The 20,591-nt window shown below is 32.8% G+C and overlaps 1 protein-coding gene across 1 annotated transcript; it reads left to right on the plus strand.

Moving 5' to 3' along the window:
• The first annotated feature begins 17,894 nt into the window (after positions 1–17,894).
• On the plus strand, positions 17,895–18,839 carry LOC141555186 (olfactory receptor 2K2-like). The gene has a single exon (XM_074287865.1). It carries the CDS (start codon positions 17,895–17,897, stop codon positions 18,837–18,839), a length of 945 nt encoding a protein of 314 aa, XP_074143966.1.
• The last annotated feature ends 1,752 nt before the right edge of the window (positions 18,840–20,591 follow it).

Here is a 20,591-nt window from a genome sequence, read left to right on the forward strand (position 1 = left end):
TTAGGTGTATAATACTCCCTCCCCCCAAAATTTGGTGGCAAACCCCATCAGCAATAGGTAGTTGTTATCCATTTTAGTAAAACTTGAGAATGTCTTTGTTATGGATTTCTTCCTCCTCAGAGCATCAAGCTCTGTCCAAAGAGGACAGAGGAGGAATCTCAGATCTGCTTTTAACTCTAATTGTAAAGTGCCTCTTTATGTCCTTTTTTCCTGAATATAATATTATTCTATTCTATTCAAGTCTGCCTACCTCACCACAGTATGCCTTTTTCCCCCCACTGAAGCCTTGCTTCTGTTTCCTTTAAGAACCTTTGATCATTCCTAGCAGCATGCAACAAATACTTTCTTCCATTTTCTTCTTTCTTCCATTCTACTAGGAGGAAGATCTGCCTACACTTGGAAGACAGAAAAGCCACTCAATTGTTACAGAAATAAAACATCATATACTCAGAGTAATTCACTGCACATAATTGATAATGGATAAGATTTTCAGCCTTGTTTCTTAAAACTGTTATTGTTGTTGAGTATCTTCAGTCTTGGCAGAAATGCTAGAGTGGTTTGCCATTTCTTTCCTCAGCTCATTTTCACATGAGGAAATTGAGGTAAACAGAATTGGTAACTTGCCCAGGGTCACATGGCTAAAATTTTTTAGAATGCACTATCCACCAACCCACTCTATTTATTTATCTGATTCTCTTTTGTTTCAGTTACTTTTTCTTATTTACTTTGCTTTGCCTTACCACTACTCTTTCTTCAATCTTGATTCTATTTCCTGTTCAACTCTCCAATCCCTCTTTATCAGTTTTAGTTATCCTTAATCTTTTCATAAACTCCTTAAATGTTCTTTGATTTGTATTCTCTGATAATCCTTAAATAGAATCTGGATCAATATTTAAATTGTGCTTCAAATTTTCTTCAATTCTGCCAAATTTTGCCAAATTTATCATCCTGAAACTCAGCCCCTTATTCACTTCACTGGTCCAAAACTCTCCAAGTTCCTTATATGTTTTTCTTTTCTCCCACATGAAAATCAGACATAGAATGAATTCTATATTTCTCTAATCCCATTTATCCGTACTACAAGTTATTTCTTGATCCTGATGTCACTGAAGAAGTCTGAGACAGAACTCTTAAAACAAGAAATAATGTCTGAGAGTTTGGGAACTTCTTTTGGATAGTGTCACTGATTAAACTAAATGTAATAATTTTGAACCAATCTTCCCTATCGATATAATTGTAGTAGGGAAGTTGATCAGAGGATCTCTGAGCAATTAAGTCAAATTAACATATTTAATAAAATTAAAGCATATAAGAAGAAAGCAATAGAATTTACCAAGTTTTAAGGTTTAAAAGTAAGTATAAAAGGAGAAGTAAAGAAATTCTATAACTGGCTTATTTTTATGTGAAATTATAGGATAGTTAATTATTGGAACTGAATTCAAATCCAGCCTCTGTCACTTACTAGTTATGTAACACTGGGTAAACTATCTAATCTCTATCTGCCTCAGTTTTATCAAGTGTAACATGAAGACAATAACAGCACCTATTTCTCAGGGTTGTGAGGTTCAAAAAATATAACATTGAGGAAAATTAACTTTAATGCTGCATTATTTGATTATTAATATTAACTTGTAATATTCTCCTCTTTATTGAAAGGCCATTGTTTTCACTAGCTTAAAGAGAAACTCTTTTCAACCAATTCTAGAGAGTAGCAGTAGCTGCCTATTGAGTTGAACTTTAGAGTCTCCAAAGAGCAGGCAGATATCATAGCTCACAATCAAAACATTGAAAGATTTGCTGAGGTCAATTCCTTGCCGATGATTTCAAGTCAGTATAGCATAGAGGAATGAGAAAAGCTATGATGTCTATCTAAGGCACGGAATAATGGCATAAAGTCTTGTGGTCCAAGGGAAATGTTTGCAAACCAAAAGAAATTCACTTCATATAAAATGGAGAAAACTGGATAATTTGTCATCCTTCAAAAGATCTCCAAAGAACAGTTGGGATTCTATAATAACCTATTACCCATAAGGAAATTAAATTCCCTGCTGAATAGGATCTCACAAAAGCCCAGGGTTTGAGAACAAGCTAGCAAAAATGCCTTTAATTCCTTTTAACTTCTTTTCTCAGTTTTCTCATACAAGCAGAGGAAGAAGGCAGAAGGGTATGTGCAAATTATGTAGCAAGATATGATGATAGTGGGGAAAGATTCCATTTCACAGAGTACACTAGGCTGAATTGATTAAGGTGGTTACGTAAAAAGTGGTTTCTTAAGAAGTAGGAAACACTGGAAAGAGGAAGAAGAAAAGGGGAAGAAGCAATATGAGATGTGTAGAAGAGCTTCCATCTTATGTCACCAGCTTAGAAGTGAAAAGTTCTTTCTAAGAGCAGCATCAGGATCTTAAGTATATGTTAATGATAAGAGTGGTGATCTCATGACTTCCAGGCTATTGGATGCTCCGTTGTTTTCAGGATCTATCCATCCTGGAGAATTTTTTTTATTTTACTTTATTTTTTATTTTAGTTTCAAGTTCTCGCCCCATTGAGAAGGCAAAAAATAGAATAGCCATGATACATATGAATTTATGCAAAACATAATTCTGTACTATGTTCTGAAGGAGAAAAAAGCAAGGAAAATAAAGAAAGGTAAAAAATGTTTCAATCAACATTCTAAAATCATCAGTTCTTTGTCCAGAAGTGGAAATCATTTTATATCGTGGTAAATCATTGTATTATTAAAGTTATTAAAATTTTCACAGCCAATTATCTTTAAAATATTTGTTACAGTGCAGATTATTTTCTTAGTCCTATTCATTTTATTTTGTATCAGTTCACATAAATCTCAGGTTTTTCTGAAACTTATCTTCATTATTTCTTTTAACTCACTAGCATTTTTTTCACATTCATGTACTTGTTCAACCATTCCCCAACTGATGAACATCCCTTTAGTTTTCAATGCTGCCACCACAAAAAGAGGTGTTATAAATATTTTTGTTACATATGGATCCTTTTTATTTGATGTCCTTGGGGAATAGACATATTATCAGTATTGCTAGATCAAAGAGTAGTCACAGTTTAATAGCCCTTTGGATATAGTTCCAAAATGCTTTCCAGAATGACTGGACTAGTTCCATGGCATATTTTTATGGGTCACACATCAGACTGACAAGGGATAAGACCAAAGTTCTTTCTCCTTACAACACTATTTTTATAGGAAAGGTGGGTCCTGAAAACTAATTTACACCATTAAGGTGTACCCAAGAGTATGAATGCCCTGAGCATCTGGATACCATCAGCAAGTCAAGAACAAGGAGCTGAAGAGGAAAAAAAAAGTCAGAATCTTTGATCCAATAGTCCTTTATAAAGTCTCTGTAAAGAATCTCCTACTCACCACTTGGTTGGCTGACCAAAACCAGTTCAGAATGTTAATCATACTCCAGGATCAGTCCAAGTCACTTCCAGTATCAGGATTCTCCCAGAAACAGGTTTCTCTATATGGAAAGCTACCTTCAGAGGTGTTCCATAACATTAAGTCCCCATTACAGTAATAAAATGACTCACTTCTAGGTAAATGTCATTTCCTAAGAAATTCTTAATTTCTTGATCATTTGATAAAAGAAATGGAATACTAGCCACTTCAATTATTTCTAACTATCTTACTGTCTGTATTTCAATACTGATTGAAACTTTCAGTTTGCTTACCAGAGAGAAATTTAAATCACTCCCAAACAATAGTTAGAAATGAGCAAGATTCTATTTTTTTTTTTTTGAAGAGAGAGAGACTGAAAAAGGGCATATATGGAGTAAAGAGTTCTAAATATCAAGTAATCCCAGGATGGAATTTAGGTCTGTATCAGCCCAGAGCTCAGAAATAGGTTATGTAGGTTATAATTATGAAAAACTTTACTTGCTAGAGACTAACCAGTATATATTTTGACAGCACTGGACAGTTGGAATCTTGTGGCTGTCTCCTCTGTTAACTTTAACATAAGAAGTATCTTCTTAACCAAATAGTTGCATCATTGGACCAAAATAAGGATACCACCCACAGGAATGGGAAAGTATTGGATTAGTCCATGGCATATTTGCATGCAGAAATATAGAAATCTTTCAGTAAAGGACAAGACATCTTACATCAATTTAACTCCCTGCTCTATATTCTCAGTCCAGCCCTTTATTGAAAGTCTACCTCTCCCTCTTTTCCACAACAGTTTTTAAAAAGTGCCAGTGAATAATCTGAGTACTTATTTTTAACCATCAATATAGTCTTTAAATTGAAAGACTTGAGAAATTCAACAGAAGTACCTGAAATTGAAAAAAATTCCTCATTTCTAATTTCTTTCAACATTCAGAAGGCCCAAAGAAAATTTTCTCTCCATTTCTGGGGCATTCTAGGCTTTGTTCCCTATTTTTACTCCAATTATATTTCTTAAATGTTTCAATTTAAAGACTCAATACTCAATTAGGTATGATAGGTGGAAGTTGCTCAGGGATGGATTTAACATCAGTTTAGGCAAAAAAAAAATAACCATCTACGGAGGTAGTAACTTTTCTTCTGTTGAAGGAAAGTGATCGTGTAGTGGATAGAAGGTGGGCTTAGAGTGAGAAAGAACTGAGTTTAAATTGAATCTTTGATAATTATTAGTTATGGGACCTTGAGTAAGTCACTTAATTTCTATCTGCCTCAGTTTACTCAGCTGTTGAAATGGTGATAATAATGATACCTATTAGTATACTATATAATATTATTAAAATAAATTATCTGTATCATACAATACTTTATTAGTATCATAATCATTGATATATTAGTATCATAACATATATTATTTAATATAATTCATGTTATATGCATAATACAATAAAGTACTAAATAATATATTATATTATTACATTATAATTATATCTTATCATAATAATATTGTTATTAATGTTAATAATAACACCTATGGAGAAGGAAATGGCAAATCCTTCTAGTATCTTTGCCAAGAAAACCTTAAATGGAGTCACAAACATGATTGAAAAGACTAAATAATAGCAGTTATCTAATAAGGTTGTTATGAAGATCAAATGAGACACATAAAATGCTTATCACAAAGCAATGGTAAGCACTAAATAAATGCTTATTCTCTTTTCCTCAGTAAGCTAGATAATCACTTTCTGAGGGTGTTGTTTAAAAGATTCTGGTTAAGGAATAAGGGAACTTGAAGAAGAGCTGAAGTTATGAATTTTTCTTACTCAGCCACAACCACCATAAACCTTACCCAATGCAAACAATCCTAACTCCATTTTTGCTTAAAGGTGGAGGTCAGAAAATAGAGACTTTGGGGTGTTGGTCCAAGGGTGATGCTGGTGAGATAACTAAGAAATACTGGGGAGCAGGGAGTAATAAAAAAAGTGTGCTTTCAAATAGCTTCCACTTAAATTAATTCTTGCTAATTAGATATTAAATTTTCATTTCCATGCCTTACCTAATTTTGATTTCTTTCTTGCTGAAGTATTGCAAGTGCCATCAGCAACTTTAAAATTTGATATCCTTTAAATTTGGTGTTTTGTGGGCAGTCATAGTCACCTTAGAATTCTGACTCTGAGGTACCTTTCAGTTGAGATTCTGTGATTCTGAAATAGTGTCCCAATTAACTTTAACATTTTTCATTTGAAGTTTGAATAAGCTTGAGAATACACCTAATAAAGTTTGGGTGTATGTACTACAGATAGTTATATAAAGTTGCATGATAAGGAAGTGTAAGATTTAGAAAGTGATTCTGTGTGGGAGGACAATTGTAGGGGTTATAGGATACCTGGATGCTATAATAAGGACAAAATCACTTAAAATAAATTGATTAATGGAAAAAATAGGATTATCTCTCAGAGGGGTCAGGTGGAGGCATAAATTCTGTGGTCGACTAGCTTCTTACTTCATTTTCACAATATCCCAATTAAGAAATAATGATTCTTCATTATTACATAAATAGATGGGGCAACTAAGGGAAGAGACTTGGGTCACACAGTGAACAAATAGATTAGAAATAAAATCCAAAATGTGGTGGGGTTTTTTTCTTCCATGTGCATAAAGACCCATAAAAGAACTAGATAACATCTTTGCCCACACAGTAAGAAGATGTTTAAAGGCAGAATAGAATAAAGGGTTTTCAATTTTTCAAAATTGAAGTTTATACAACAATCCATATTTTGTTCCTGTTTATTCACAAATAAAAACAATCTAATTCCAACTAATTATCTGATTGACTCAAAAGATATTTTTTATTAAATTTATTTTATTAAAGATAAAATTCCTAATTGACTAAAATTTGGTTCCATAGAACAGGAAGATGGCAGGTAAATTTTTTCCATGCTCCTTACCAACCTTGCCCCCCAACAAAGATTTAAATTCTAGAGAAAGAGCAACTAAAGTTGAATTTATAAAAAGATTAAAACATAGTACAAAGTAAGAAGCCTAATGAAATAACATCAAAAAGTTCACTTAGCTCTTCCACTCAGAATTCCTATCCTAAAATACATTTGACATATCAGGAACAATTAGTATAAGCAACTTCATAGGTTTAAGATTAAGGGTACAGCTCTAAGTACTACCCACGCCCCACCTTGGAAGTGAGTCAGTCTGAGTCTTTCTTTTCCAAAAGGAGTGGCTTTGTCCACTCTGTGTCCAGCTTCATGAAGGAAATGAAGAACAACTTGAGAAAACTACCCAAAACATGTTGAGCAGTGCAGGGTTCTGTACAGAGCCACTGGCTAGAGAAGAATGACTCTCCAACCTGTAAGGAAAGGAGACTGGAAATATGGATACATCATGTAGAATCTCTTCCAAAAGCAGTGATTCTGAGAGAAAGGACAAATTGAAATGCAAAAATGTTGAAGTAGAAAAAAAATTGCAAAAGAGTACAAAAGACAACAATGTTAATAGAGTACATAAATGCTACAACCCCAAATCACTAGCCTTGAAGACAGGTTGTATAGAAGCAATATAAGGATTATCATGATGTACATAATAAATTTTAAAACCTCAATAAAATACTGACTGAAATAATCTAAGAAAAACTGCCCAAACCTTTTAAATGGAGACAAAAAAACATCACTTGAGAGGGACTCTAGTTAACTGTCTTAATACAAAGCATCAAACATTTTAAACATTAAGGTATATGGGAATTAAATTCTATAAATTCAGTAACAAAACAGCAAATTTCACAATTAGCAGAATCAAAGGCTTTGTAGTAATAAGGAATATAAACTGGTATAATTCATTATTATTCCACAAAAGAAATTGGAATACTAAGCTAAAAAAAAAGAAATAAAAGAATCTCAAATGGTAATTCAAAATAGAATATCTACAAAGCTAAGCCTAATCAAATATTCTTGTCCACAATCTCACATGCACAACCCTGAAATTATTTAATTTTTAAACACTGAAATAATTGAATACACAAGAAGAATTAATGAAAATAATTATAAAGATTGATCAATTCAATTATCTCATATTTATAAGCTATTTTGAAAAGAAGTTGATCTGTAGGATTAAAAAAAAAGAAAAAGAGAGATTATAGAGAGACAAAAAAGATGAAAACATTCAGGATTTAAGGAGACGAACCATAAGGAGAGGGGGAAGAGATAAATATTCCCTTGACATCAAATAAATGAATTAATATCTTGGTAGGAGAGGATAACCCAGTGAGAAATAATATGAATACAGGGAGGGAATGTAAGATCCAGTGGGTATACATTAGTAGTGAAGAAATAATTCCTCTAGTTTTTTCGCAAAAATGGAAAGTATAGAAGAACCATATGGGACCAATGGAAGAAAGGGGCTACATCGGAGCTTGCAAATGGAGGTTTGTAAACCCCAAAGGGGGAAAAGAAAGGGTGCCACCAAAAAATCCCATAAAGTCAGAGATATGATGATACAGCCTTAATATTAAAGTCATGTATCCTTTTAGAATGCATTTTAGAATATGGTAAAAGGTGTTAATGTAAGCCTAATTTTTTGCCAGGCTGTTTTTCAGGTTTTATCAAATAGATAATTCTTCACTATTTTTTCCATTAATCAATTTATTGAATTTTGATTATTGAGTTCCATTATTTCTGAATCTCCCATTTTTAGTTTCTTCTCTTTATTTTCTGTTTTTTTTTTTTTAAATAAGCACTAGACAGTTTTGATGACTAATGTTTTAAAATATAGTTTGAGGCCTAGAAGTGCTATTTCACTTTTGTTCCAATTTTTAAAAATTTTCCTTTGATATTCTAGATCTTTTATTTTCTCAAATAAGTTCTATTATTAATTTATGAAATTTTATAAATTTAAAGATAATTTGGTTAAAATATTATTACTATGCTTCACCCCTCCTTGATTTAGGAATTAGAACCAGATTTTTTTCTCATAAAGAAAGCATGATTTCTTTCTCAATTTTTAAGAAAAAATTTCTTAATTTTGGGAATAATTTGTGTAGCATTGGTCATAATTGTCCGTTAAAGATTTATTAGAAGTTTCTTATGAAACCATCAGGTTATTTTTTTCCCTTTGTAATTTCATTATAGCTAATATTATTTCTTCTGAGACTGGATTATTCAAGATTTCTACTTGGTCTTCTATTAGTTTGAACATTTTGTATTTTTGAAGGTATTCTTTTTCTTTTGTGTGTTCAATTTTGAGATCGTATGCAGGTTCTGAAAATTAATTTATTTTGCTTTGTCTTAATCTTGTGTTTGCTATTTTTCATTTAATTTCTGCCCTCTTTTTAATCAGGTTAATTAAAAGTTTATCAATTTTATTAGTTTTTTCCAAGAAACTACTTTTAGTATGACATGATGGTATACTTAGAGAACCCCAAAGACTCTGCCAAAAAGCTACTAGAAATAATTCAAAATTTCAGCAAAGTGGCAGGATACAAAATAAATCCACATAAATCCTCGGCATTTTTATATATCACTAACAAAATGCAACAGCAAGAGATACAAAGAGAAATTCCATTCCAAACAAATGTTGAGAGTATAAAGTATTTGGGAATCCATCTACCAAAGAAAAGTCAGGAATTATATGAGAAAAATTACAAAACACTTGCCACAAAAATAAAATCAGATTTAAATAATTGGAAAGACATTCAGTGCTCTTGGATAGGCTGAGCGAATATAATAAAGATGACAATACTCCCCAAACTAATCTATTTATTTAGTGCTATACCAATCAGACTCCCAAGAAACTATTTCAATGACCTAGAAAAAATAACAACAAAATTCATATGGAAGAATAAAAGGTCGAGAATTGCAAGGGAACTAATGAAAAAAAAAACTCAGAGGAAGGTGGTCTAAGTGTACCTGATCTAAAGCTATATTATATAGCAGCAGTCACCAAAACCATTTGGTATTGGCTAAGAAATAGACCGGTAGATCAGTGGAACAGATTAGATACAAAGGACAAAAAAGGGTACATCTATAGCAATCTAATCTTTGACAAACCCAAAGATACCAACATTAGGGATAAAAATTCATTATTAGGAAAAAACTGTTGGGAAAACTGGAAATTAGTATGGCAGAAATTAGATATGGATCCACACTTAACACCATATACCAAGATAAGATCAAAATGGGTCCATGATTTAGGCATAAAGAGGGAGATAATAAATAGATTAGAGGAACAGAGAATAGTCTACCTCTCAGACCTATGGAGCAGGAAGGAATTTATGACCAGAGGAGAACTAGAGATCATTATTGATCACAAAATAGAAGATTTTGATTACATCAAACTAAAAAGTTTCTGTACAAATAATACTAATGCAAACAAGATTAGAAGGGAAGTAACAAATTGGGAAAATATTTTTAAAAACAAAGGTTCTGACAAAGGTCTCATTTCCAAAATATATAGAGAACTGACCCTAATTTATAAGAAACCGAACCATTCTCCAATTGATAAATGGTCAAAGGATATGAACAGACAATTCTCAGAGGAAGAAATTGAAACTATATCCACTCACATGAAAGAGTGTTCCAAATCACTACTGATCAGAGAAATGCAAATTAAGACCACTCTGAGATACCACTACACACCTGTCAGATTGGCTAAGATGACAGGAACAAATAACGATGAATGTTGGAGGGGCTGTGGGAAAACTGATTGTGGGGACACTGATACATTGCTGGTGGAGTTGCGGAAGAATCCAGCCATTCTGGAGAGCAATCTGGAATTATGCCCAAAAAGTTATCAAACTGTGCATACCCTTTGACCCAGCAGCGCTACTACTGGGATTATATCCCAAAGAAATACTAAAGAGTGGAAAGAGACATATATGTGCCAAAATGTTTGTGGCAGCTCTTTTTGTTGTAGCTAGAAACTGGAAGATGAATGGATGTCCATCAGTTGGAGAATGGTTGGGTAAATTGTGGTATATGAAGGTTATGGAATATTATTGCTCGGTAAGAAATGACCAGCAGGAGGAATACAGAGAGGCTTGGAGAGACATAAATCAACTGATGCTGAGTGAAATGAGCAGAACCAGAAGATCACTATACACTTCAACAACAATACTGTATGAGGATGTATTCTGATGGAGGTGGAAATCTTCAACATAAAGAAGATCCAACTCACTTCCAGTTGATCAATGATGGACAGAGGTAGCTACACCCAGAGAAGAAACACTGGGAAGTGAATGTAAATTGTTAGCACTAATATCTGTCTGCCCAGGTTGCATGTACCTTCGGATTCTAATGTTTATTGTGCAACAAGAAAATGATATTCACACACATGTATTGTACCTAGACTATATTGTAACACATGTAAAATGTATGGGATTGCCTGTCATCGGGGGGAGGGAATAGAGGGAGGGAGGGATAATTTGGAAAAATGAATACAAGGGATAATATTATAAAAATATATATAATAATAAAAAATTAAAAAAAAAAGAATTTTAACTAACGGTTATGACTTTACTTAGACTTTAATAAACAAGTAGATTATTTGGAAAAAAAAAAAAGAAACTACTTTTAGTTTTTTCATTTATATAGCATTTTTTCCTTCCAGTTTATTGGTTTCTTCTCTAATTTTTAATACTTTTATGCTTATATTAGATGTTTATTTTTTCAGTTTTTAATTTTATAAATTAATATTTTGTTCATTAATTCTCTTCTTTTTTATTGTTTTATATTTTTGTGTCATTAGTTTATGTTTTGGGGACATAATTTTCCTCTTGAGGACCTTAACTTGAGCTTTAACTACATCCCTGAAATTTTGGTATTCTATTTCATCATTATTTTCTTTCACATAATTACTTATTGTTTCTATGATTTGCTCCCTACTTCATTATTATTTAGATTTCATTATTAAATATCTATGTGGGTCTATATTTATATTTATTTTTCCTGAACTGATTACAATTTTTATTGTATTATGGTCTATAACTTATAGGCTTATTATTTTTCCTTTGCAATATGTCTGTGCCCTGATATATAGTTAGTTTTTTTTTTAATTACTGAGAAGTATGTATGCTCTTTAGCTGATGCCATTTAGAAGATGCCATTAGCTTTTATGCTAGAATGCTTTAAGCTTTAATTCCTCCAGAAATTTGTTCAATTCTATATTTCCCTTTTTGTTTTCTCATTATGTTAGATTTATCGAAAACTGGAAAATCTCTTACCACTATTATATTAGTATCTTGTAATTAATTCATTTTTCTTTATGGATTTTGATCTTAAGACATTTGTAACATATAAGTTAAATACTGAAAAATATTGATATTTATGATTCCTTTCAGGATAATATAGTTTCTTTGTTTATATGTTTTAAATGTTTGGTTTTTGCTTTATTTGATAGTATAATTGCAATTCCTGGTTTCAAATTCACCTGATGCATAGTAAATTTTATTCCATTTCTATATTTTTATTCTAATATGTCTTTGATTTTTAAGTATGTTTCTTGTAAACAACAGATTATGGGATTCCATTTTTCTAACCAATCTATCACTTTTTTTTATTGTTTAATACATTCATTTAAAATTATGAATTAAATTTATTATTTTTTTTCATTCAGTTATAATATATTTTTTTCCAAATTAGGATTTCCCCCTCTTTTTCAGTACGTACAATATTTTGTCTCCTATTATTCTATCTTAATTTATTTTAAGGTGTCCTATTCCCACCAGCTCTCTTCCCTTCATTTTCAGACACTTAACTTGCTATTTGTTATACCTTTCCCTATGTTTGGAGTTTTTATTTACTGTTTAATTCCTTTTCCTTTATTCTTTTTGTATAGTTTTCTGATTCTTCCCTCTTTTTTCTCTTTATTAAATAATCAAGTAAAAGACTCCCCTTCGATTTATTTCATTTGTTAATTTTTAAATTTCATTTTCTGTATCTTTTCTAAAAAGGATTTCCCTCATTCCCTTCCCTTCCTGTCTATTCTGGACTTTTATTCTTGGATTTATGGCCTTTCCATTTAATCTATTTCTCCTTTATTCTCTGTGGTCCTTATAAAAATAGAGCTTCTAAGTTATCTATTTTGAATTCCCTCTTCAAAAGTTTCTATGTCACTGCCTATTCTGTCTCCCTCTATATTTCATTGGGTGATCTCATCAAGTTCCATAGATTTAATTGTTATCTCTATACTGATGAATCTCATCTTACTTCCAGTCTTACGTTTCTAGTTGCCTTTTAGACCTCTTAAACCGGATATCTAGTAGACATGTAAAACTCACTATATTTAAAACAGAAATAATTATCTTTCCTCTTAAACCTTCCCCCCTCCCAACTTTCCTATTACTATAGAAGGCAAGAGCATCCTCTCAGTCCCTCAATCAAGGAGTTATTCTGGATTCCTCACTGCCTCTCATCCCTCATATCCAAGCTGTTTTCAAGCACTGTTGACTTCATCTGTGTAGATTGCAAATAACAAGGAATTACAAAACCTGACTTATTAGAAAATAGAGACAATATTATTTAGCCTGGGCTATTTTGAGGGCCATATTTGGGATTGATAGCTAAGATTGACCCACCTACAAGAGGTGTGTGTATGAGGGTTGCAGGAGTATCACTGAGTTGGACATGACAGAAATGCTAAGACTACCTAGACAGTGAGCAGGCTGACATTCCAGGGGTTATGGATAATGAGGTTTATGCATCTCTCTAGATTGTGCTCCTTGGTGGAGGCTATAAATTTACCTATTTGCAACTCTAATATGGATAGTATGTACAGTGTACTTTAATTATTTAGGATAATTTGCCTATGACTAAAAGTTATATTCTATTCTATTCATTCTAAGCTATTATAAGCTATTCATTCAATGTTTGATTTGTTAAGTGATGTTTTCTATTCCATGACCAAAGATTTGAGAGGAGTATGACCAGATAAACATTTAAGAAAGAACTTAAAAATAACAAGGGGATGGATGCAGGGGTGATCTGGAACAAATGTGAACAGATTTTAGAGACTATTGTTCAATTTTCACTGTGAGTATCTACACCTCAAAAATTGGCAAATGCTAAAATTGAGAACTTGATTTACTCTTTTATTGATTTTTAGACTTTTAAAAGTGATGGATAAAATGTAAATATTGTAGATTAATTTAAGAAGGTGTACATTTTTTTTTGAAGAACCAGTTGTTAAATACTCTCCAAGACATTTTCAGTGGATATTTCATTTTTCATAATGCTAATTTGCATATTTCAACAAGCCACCATGTTAGGATGTAAATTTATTTTAATCTTTTATTTTTTGCAAATACATGTAAGTGAATTTTAACATTCATTTAAATTTTTTAAAAATTTTCAATTGTATTTTAATTTTTTCATATACATGTAAAGATAATTTTCAACATTCATTTTTTAAGACTTTGTGTTCCAAATTTTTCTCCTCCCTTCTCTTAGTGTCCGCACTCCCAAGACAGCAAGAAATCCGATACATGGTAAATATATACAATTCTTTTAAATATATTTCCATATTTGCTGTGTTGTAGAAGAAAAACATACTAAAAAGGGAAAAAAATAAAGAAAAAAATCCCCCAAAATGGTGAAAATATTATGCTTTGATAAACATTTAATCTTCATAGTTCTCTCTCTAGTGAGTGGCATTTTCCATCCCAAATCTATTATTGGAACTGCCTTGCAATACCAAATTGTTAAGAAGAGCCAAGTCTATTACAGCTGATCATCACATAATCTTGTTACTGCGTACAAAGCTCTCTTGATTCTGCTCAGATTTTAAGCTTCTTAAGGACAGAAACTGGTTTTGCTTTTTCTTTGTATTCCAGTACTTGGATTGTGCCAGGCAGATATAGTATTTAACAAATGCTAGTTGATTGACTAATAGGTAAGAAATACAGCATAAACTCTCTGAAAGAAATACAGGAATCTCAGTTTTTGAATTCAGTGTCAATTAACAGAAATTCTTTGTAATTAGCTCTTTGGGACATTATGCCCAAGACATCTGAAGTTTTTCTCTTTGAACATTTTAGTTTCTAAACTTTAAATTGTTCAGGGACTAAAAGGAATCCCCAAAAATCAACAGAAGATTTAAATTTGCTCATAGCTTTAATAGTTAGTTCTTTGAAGGTTTTCTACTGTCTTGGAACAATTTTGAAAGAAATGGATATGTGAGTTTGGACTTTGCATTGAATTCTTTCTCATTCTTAACCTTTAATATTAATGTATGTTCTTTTTTCCTGGAGTTATCAAATTTTGTGGACTGCTAAGCTAACATCATTTCACAGAGTGGCAATGATTGGGATACTCTAACAAGCCATATTCACTTCTGACTTACTCATTGCTATTGAATTCCACACAACCTCGTATCCCAGAAAGTCAGGCTCAATCTAGTTACATCAATAGCACAATTTAGCACCGAAATTTAGGACATTCTGGTAATTTTTTGAAAAACTACAACTGAAAAGAAAGAAAAAAGTATAATAAATTCAAATCCTGCCTGTGATGCAGACTGGACATGTATCTTCACTTACCTTCTCAGAGTTCCAACACTTATTAAGGCTTTAAGGTGCAGAGAAGGTGCTGACCAGCATGGTAGACAGTGTCCTTATTTCTTAGTTTTCTATATTAGTGAGACTACAGATCAGTCCTTATCTGTATTCCTAACAAGCAAGAAATATCAAAGTCATGTGAGAGGGGCAGGGATAGATTTCAGGATAACTATGAATATAGTGGTTAAATTGAAACAGCATTTCCTTCGACTATGGATTTTTAAAAATTTAAATTAAAATTTATTCAAGTAACAAGTATAAGCAATTATAATTTCTAAAAAAAATTATTCTAAGAAGGAGTCCTTACATTTTCACCAGATTCCCAAAGATATTTGTGGTATTAAAAAGGTGAGGTGAAGAATTCTTAATATCAAAGTTTATATTTTCAAAGTTGTTTTAATAATTAATATATTTCCTTCTAAATTTTTGAGTGTGATGAGTTGGGAGAAGGGGATGCCTTTGACAAAGAAGTTGGGATAGGGTGTTGGAGCTAATCAAATAGAAACAATGAATGCTAAACATTCATTTGACATAAAGACAGGAAGGAAATGGAACAGTGGTTAGAGAGTGCCCCAAGTTTTAGGGTTTGTTTTTTTTAGGATGATGGACTTATGTAAGTCTTAATATAGTAGAGAAAGAAACAGAGGATGGGGGAAGAAAGAAAATACTAGTGAGCAAAGGCATTTAAAAGCTTATTTAGTTTGGAAGAAATCAAACTTAGGGGAATGTGATCGATCATATTATGATCAATCATTTCAAATATTTGAAGGACTATCAGGTAGAAGAAGAATTGAATTAATTTCATGTAATTCTGAAGGGTATAATCGATTAGTAGAAGTTACAGGAAGGTAATTTTATTCTCAATCTAAAGCAGCATCTCCTAAAAATTAGAAGATTGTCTTTAAAGATAAGTTCCTTGTCACTAAATAGAGGCAGGTTGACCACCTCTTGGGATGCTGTAGAAAGAATGAGAAATAAACTGGCTGGCCTCAAAGATGCCTATGGAATCAAACTTTTTGGTTTACGCTAATTCCTGGAGCAAGTTAAGGGACCAAAATAAATTTTTTATTAGTAATGTAAAGATCTATAAAAAGCATGGTTACTCTGCTGTTTGATTTCTTTTTTTAATACAAAGACTCTAGTACTTAATTTTTCAAAATAAATCTGACTAATAATAGTCAGTTTAGAGAAAATTTTCAAGTAATATTTTTATGGATATCTTCTGGTTTTATGCCATCTTCATTTTTTAAATATGTTTCGTCTTCATATTCCACCAAAAGTACCATTCCTTGAATGAGCCACATTCCACAAAAACTAAAAAAGAGAAAGACAAAAAACAGACCATCAAAACCAATCAATATGTCAAGTAATTTGGGCAAAATAGGCAATGTTTCTTTTTTTTTTTTTTTCTTCCCCTGAGGCTGGGGTTAAGTGACTTGCCCAGGGTCACACAGCTAGGAAGTGTTAAGTGTGTGAGACCGCATTTGAACTTGGATCCTCCTGAATTCAAGGCTGGTGCTCTATCCACTGTGCCACCTAGCTGCCCCCAAAATAGGCAATGTTTCACACTGATTGTCTCCCACATTCATAAAGAAGTAGGGAAGGGAGGTGCATTTTCTTGAGATATGACATTTCATGGGATATTGTATACTGGGGTTGAAGGAAAAGAATATAAAATTGTATGTTTCTATCATAAACATGAATTTTTCACATTTCTTTTCTGTAAGTATTTTATGTTCTTAGTGAGTTGCTATGAGTCAACTAGATAATGACAGTGGATAGAATGAGAGACCTGGAGTGAGGAATGCCTGAATTCAAATTCTCCCTCAGACATTTATTAGGTGTGTGACTTTGGGCAAGATATTACCTTTGCCTCAACTTTCTCAATTGTAAATGGAAATAATAATAGTACTTCCTCACAGAGTTATTGTGAGGATCAAATGAGAAAACATTTCTAAAACACCTTCCACACAGTAGACACAATAGAAATGTTAACTATAAGTATTACTATGAAAGAAACATTTTTAAAGTGTTTTAAGTTCTAGTATACTATAGAATTTTCTAGAGTAAGCTGAATCTTCGGTCATTTTAGTTAAACAGCCAATAACCAATCATTGAGTATTTATTGAGCTTGGTTTTTTGAGCCAGATGGGACAGATAGATGACATGGTAGATAGAGTGCTGGAGCTGAAGTCAAGAAGACTCATCTTTCTGAATTAAATCTAGCCTATTTCCTAGTTGTGTGATCCTGGGCAATTTGTTTAACTCTGTTTGCTTCAGTTTCTTCATCTGTAAAATGAGCTGAAAAAGGAAATAGCAAACCATTCCAGTATCTTTGCCAAGAAAACGCAAATGAAGTCATAATCAGGCAAAACTAAGATGATCGAACAATAATAATGTGCCAGATATTGTACTAGGCACTGGGTGTAGAAAAACCAAAACAAAACCCAATGAAATTTCTCTGTTCTCAAGTAACTTATATTCTTTTGGGGGAAGATAACTTGTAATCACAAAAACATATACAAAACACATTCTATACAGATGTAAGGCAGTTTCAGAGAGGAGGCAATAATTGTGGGAGGAGGTATCAGTAAAGAACTCATATAAAAGGTAGCATGTGAACTGAAAGTTGAAGGCAATTAGGTATAATAAGAAGCAGAGGGGATGTATATGAGGCATGGTAGACTGCAAAGATAGGGACACTGAAGAGGAAATTTTGTGTAATGAAAAATAAGAAGGTAATTTCGTTGAACTGTAAAATGTATGGAATTTGAAGCAAACAAAACTTTGTTACTTAACAGTCTTTTTGAGTCAAATTATATATAAGTTAGAGAAATAATCCTTGATAAGGATAGAATTAACTGTCACTCAATTAAATATTATGAAATGTTCACCTCTTTCCATATCCACAGATAAAAGAGGAAAAACATGATAGAAGGAGAAAATCACACCATTTGGACCTATTTTGTTTTGGAGGGATTTTCCAAGTATCCAGAGTTAGAGATGGTTCTTTTTGCATTCAGCCTCATAATGTACCTGATTACACTGCTTGGTAACAGTACTCTTATTATAATCAGCATCCTGGATTTTCACCTTCACACCCCCATGTATTTCTTCCTAGGGAACCTTTCCTTCATGAACATCTGCTACACATCCTCCTCTATTCCAACTTTACTAGTGAACTTGTTGGCCACAGAAAAAACGATCATCTTCTCGGGGTGTGTTCTGCAAATGTATCTCTCTCTTGCCATGGGATCCACAGAGTGTGTCCTCTTGGCCGTGATGGCATATGACCGGTACGTAGCCATCTGCAACCCTTTGCGATACTCTATTGTCATGAATCAAAGGATCTGTGTGCAAATGGCAGCTGGATCGTGGATAACTGGTTGCCTCACAGCCCTCCTGGAAACAAGTTCTGCTCTACGAGTGCCTCTTTGTGGGAATGTGATTGATCATTTCACTTGTGAAATTCTTGCCATGCTGAAATTGGCCTGTAGCAGCTCCTTGTTCATGGACATGATTATGCTAGTGGTCAGTGTGCTTCTTCTTCCCATTCCCATGCTCTTAATTTGTATTTCCTATTTTTTCATCCTTTCTACCATCTGGAGAATTAACTCAGGTGAAGGAAGAAACAAAGCTTTTTCTACTTGTGGAGCCCACTTGACTGTGGTGATTTTGTACTACGGGGCTGCCCTGTCCATGTATCTCAAACCCTCAACAGCAAGTTCTCAAGAAACAGACAAAGTCATATCCTTACTTTATGGGGTGCTGACGCCCATGCTAAATCCCATCATCTACAGTCTGAGGAACAAAGAAGTCAAAGAGGCTGCAAAAAAACTATTTAAGAGAAATTCTTCTTTGTCACAAACATAAAAGATTCTGATTGGGTTAAGATCACTTCGTACCTGAAGGAGTAAATTACTGTAATATAGCTACTTTGAAGAATAACAAAGAAAGTCATTTAGCGCCTAAAGCTCTGTCTTTGACTCTTTATTCTATGAGCTGATAGCAAATGAAGTCAGTTATTACAATATAAGAGATATTATACTCAGAGGCACTATGTTGTCTTAGAATAAAATGCTGGAGCTTGGATCAGGATCTCTGATTTGAATCAAGTGCTTGTGAACTGTGCAATCTTGGGTTAATTCTTTTAGGTTTCAATTTTCTTACCTGTAAAGTGAGAGTAATAAAATTCATGCTACCTATCTCTCAGGTTGTTGTAAGGAAAGAACTTTGTAAGGTCTTAAGTGCTATAAAAATGTGAATTATTTAATAAGTAGATGGAACATTTACTTAAACCCAGAATTTCACTGCATATATGTATTGGTATCTTTTTTTTTTCCTATTTACTCTTATATATTTCATTGATATAAGCAGCAATGTTAGCTATTAGGTCTTTGTGTCTGTCAATCCTTGTATTTCCTCCATTTAGAAAATACTTGTTCCTCAAAATTCACTATTTCCAGGATGTCTTTTCCAATGAATTCAAGTAAAATTATATTCTTTTTGCCTGAAATTCAAGGCTTCCCACAGTTTGCCACTAGGCTCCTTTTATATCATTCTCATTTGGTGACTTCATCAGCTCCCAGGAATTCAATCATGATCTGTAGCCAACTCCAAGATTTAAATATCGAGCCCTAGTCTCTCTCCTGCTCTTTAATCTTGCATTACCAGTTGTCTATTAGACATTTCAAAATGGATGTCTGCAGGTCTTTCATACTAAATATGTCCAAAAAAGAATGAAATATTTTCCCCTTCCTAATCCCACTCTTTTTCTGAATTTCCCTATTTCTGTCAAGAAATATTTTCTGGCCTTTCAGTTAGCAAATTAGGTGTCATGCCTGAGTCCTCATTCACTTACTCCAAATATTCGTTCATGCAATGCCTACTCTTATTTCTATCTCTACAACACCTCTCACATTTGGACACATCTCTTTATTCCAGTGGCTACCATCTTAGTGCAGACTGTCATCTCTTTTTCTGAACTATTATAATACCTTCTTAAAAGATATCTCTTTCCACTCCAGTCTATTTCTTCAAAAAGTTGCCAAAGTGATTTTTCTAAAGCATAAATCTAATCATGTCACTTCTGGGCTCAAAAAACTCTTGTAGCTCTCTATTACACTGAGGATAAATTCTTCTGTTTGTAATTTAAAGATCTTTCTAGCCCAGCTCCATCCTACTTTTTTCATTATCTTTAAACAGTACTCTTTCCCCACCCCCTCTACACACCTTATATAGTCCAGCCATTTCTCAAAAGGAACACTTCATATCTCATCATTCTGAAGAGATAAAGCTGAATCCTAGCTCTGCCGCTTTGGATAACTTGAAGCAATTTACTTCATTTATTTACTTGGGCTAGATGAAATGTATTCCTCCAATTAAATAATATGGAACAAATAAAAGCACTTGTAATAGAGAAGGGAATAAATCCTATGTGAGTTCTTTAATAAAGGGAAAAAATAACCACAAAAAAACCCCCACATTTAGTGCAAAGATTCCAATTACTGCAGTAAAGATTATTGGGGGAAAACTAGTTGGAAAACTGGAGAGCACTCTGGCAGTAATTGGTTGGGCTTTTAAATTTTTTTTTATTTTATGTAATTTTTTTTATTATATTTTAAA

Source organism: Sminthopsis crassicaudata, chromosome 1 (genome assembly GCF_048593235.1).
Source record: "Sminthopsis crassicaudata isolate SCR6 chromosome 1, ASM4859323v1, whole genome shotgun sequence".
NCBI classification, from domain to species: domain Eukaryota; kingdom Metazoa; phylum Chordata; class Mammalia; order Dasyuromorphia; family Dasyuridae; genus Sminthopsis; species Sminthopsis crassicaudata.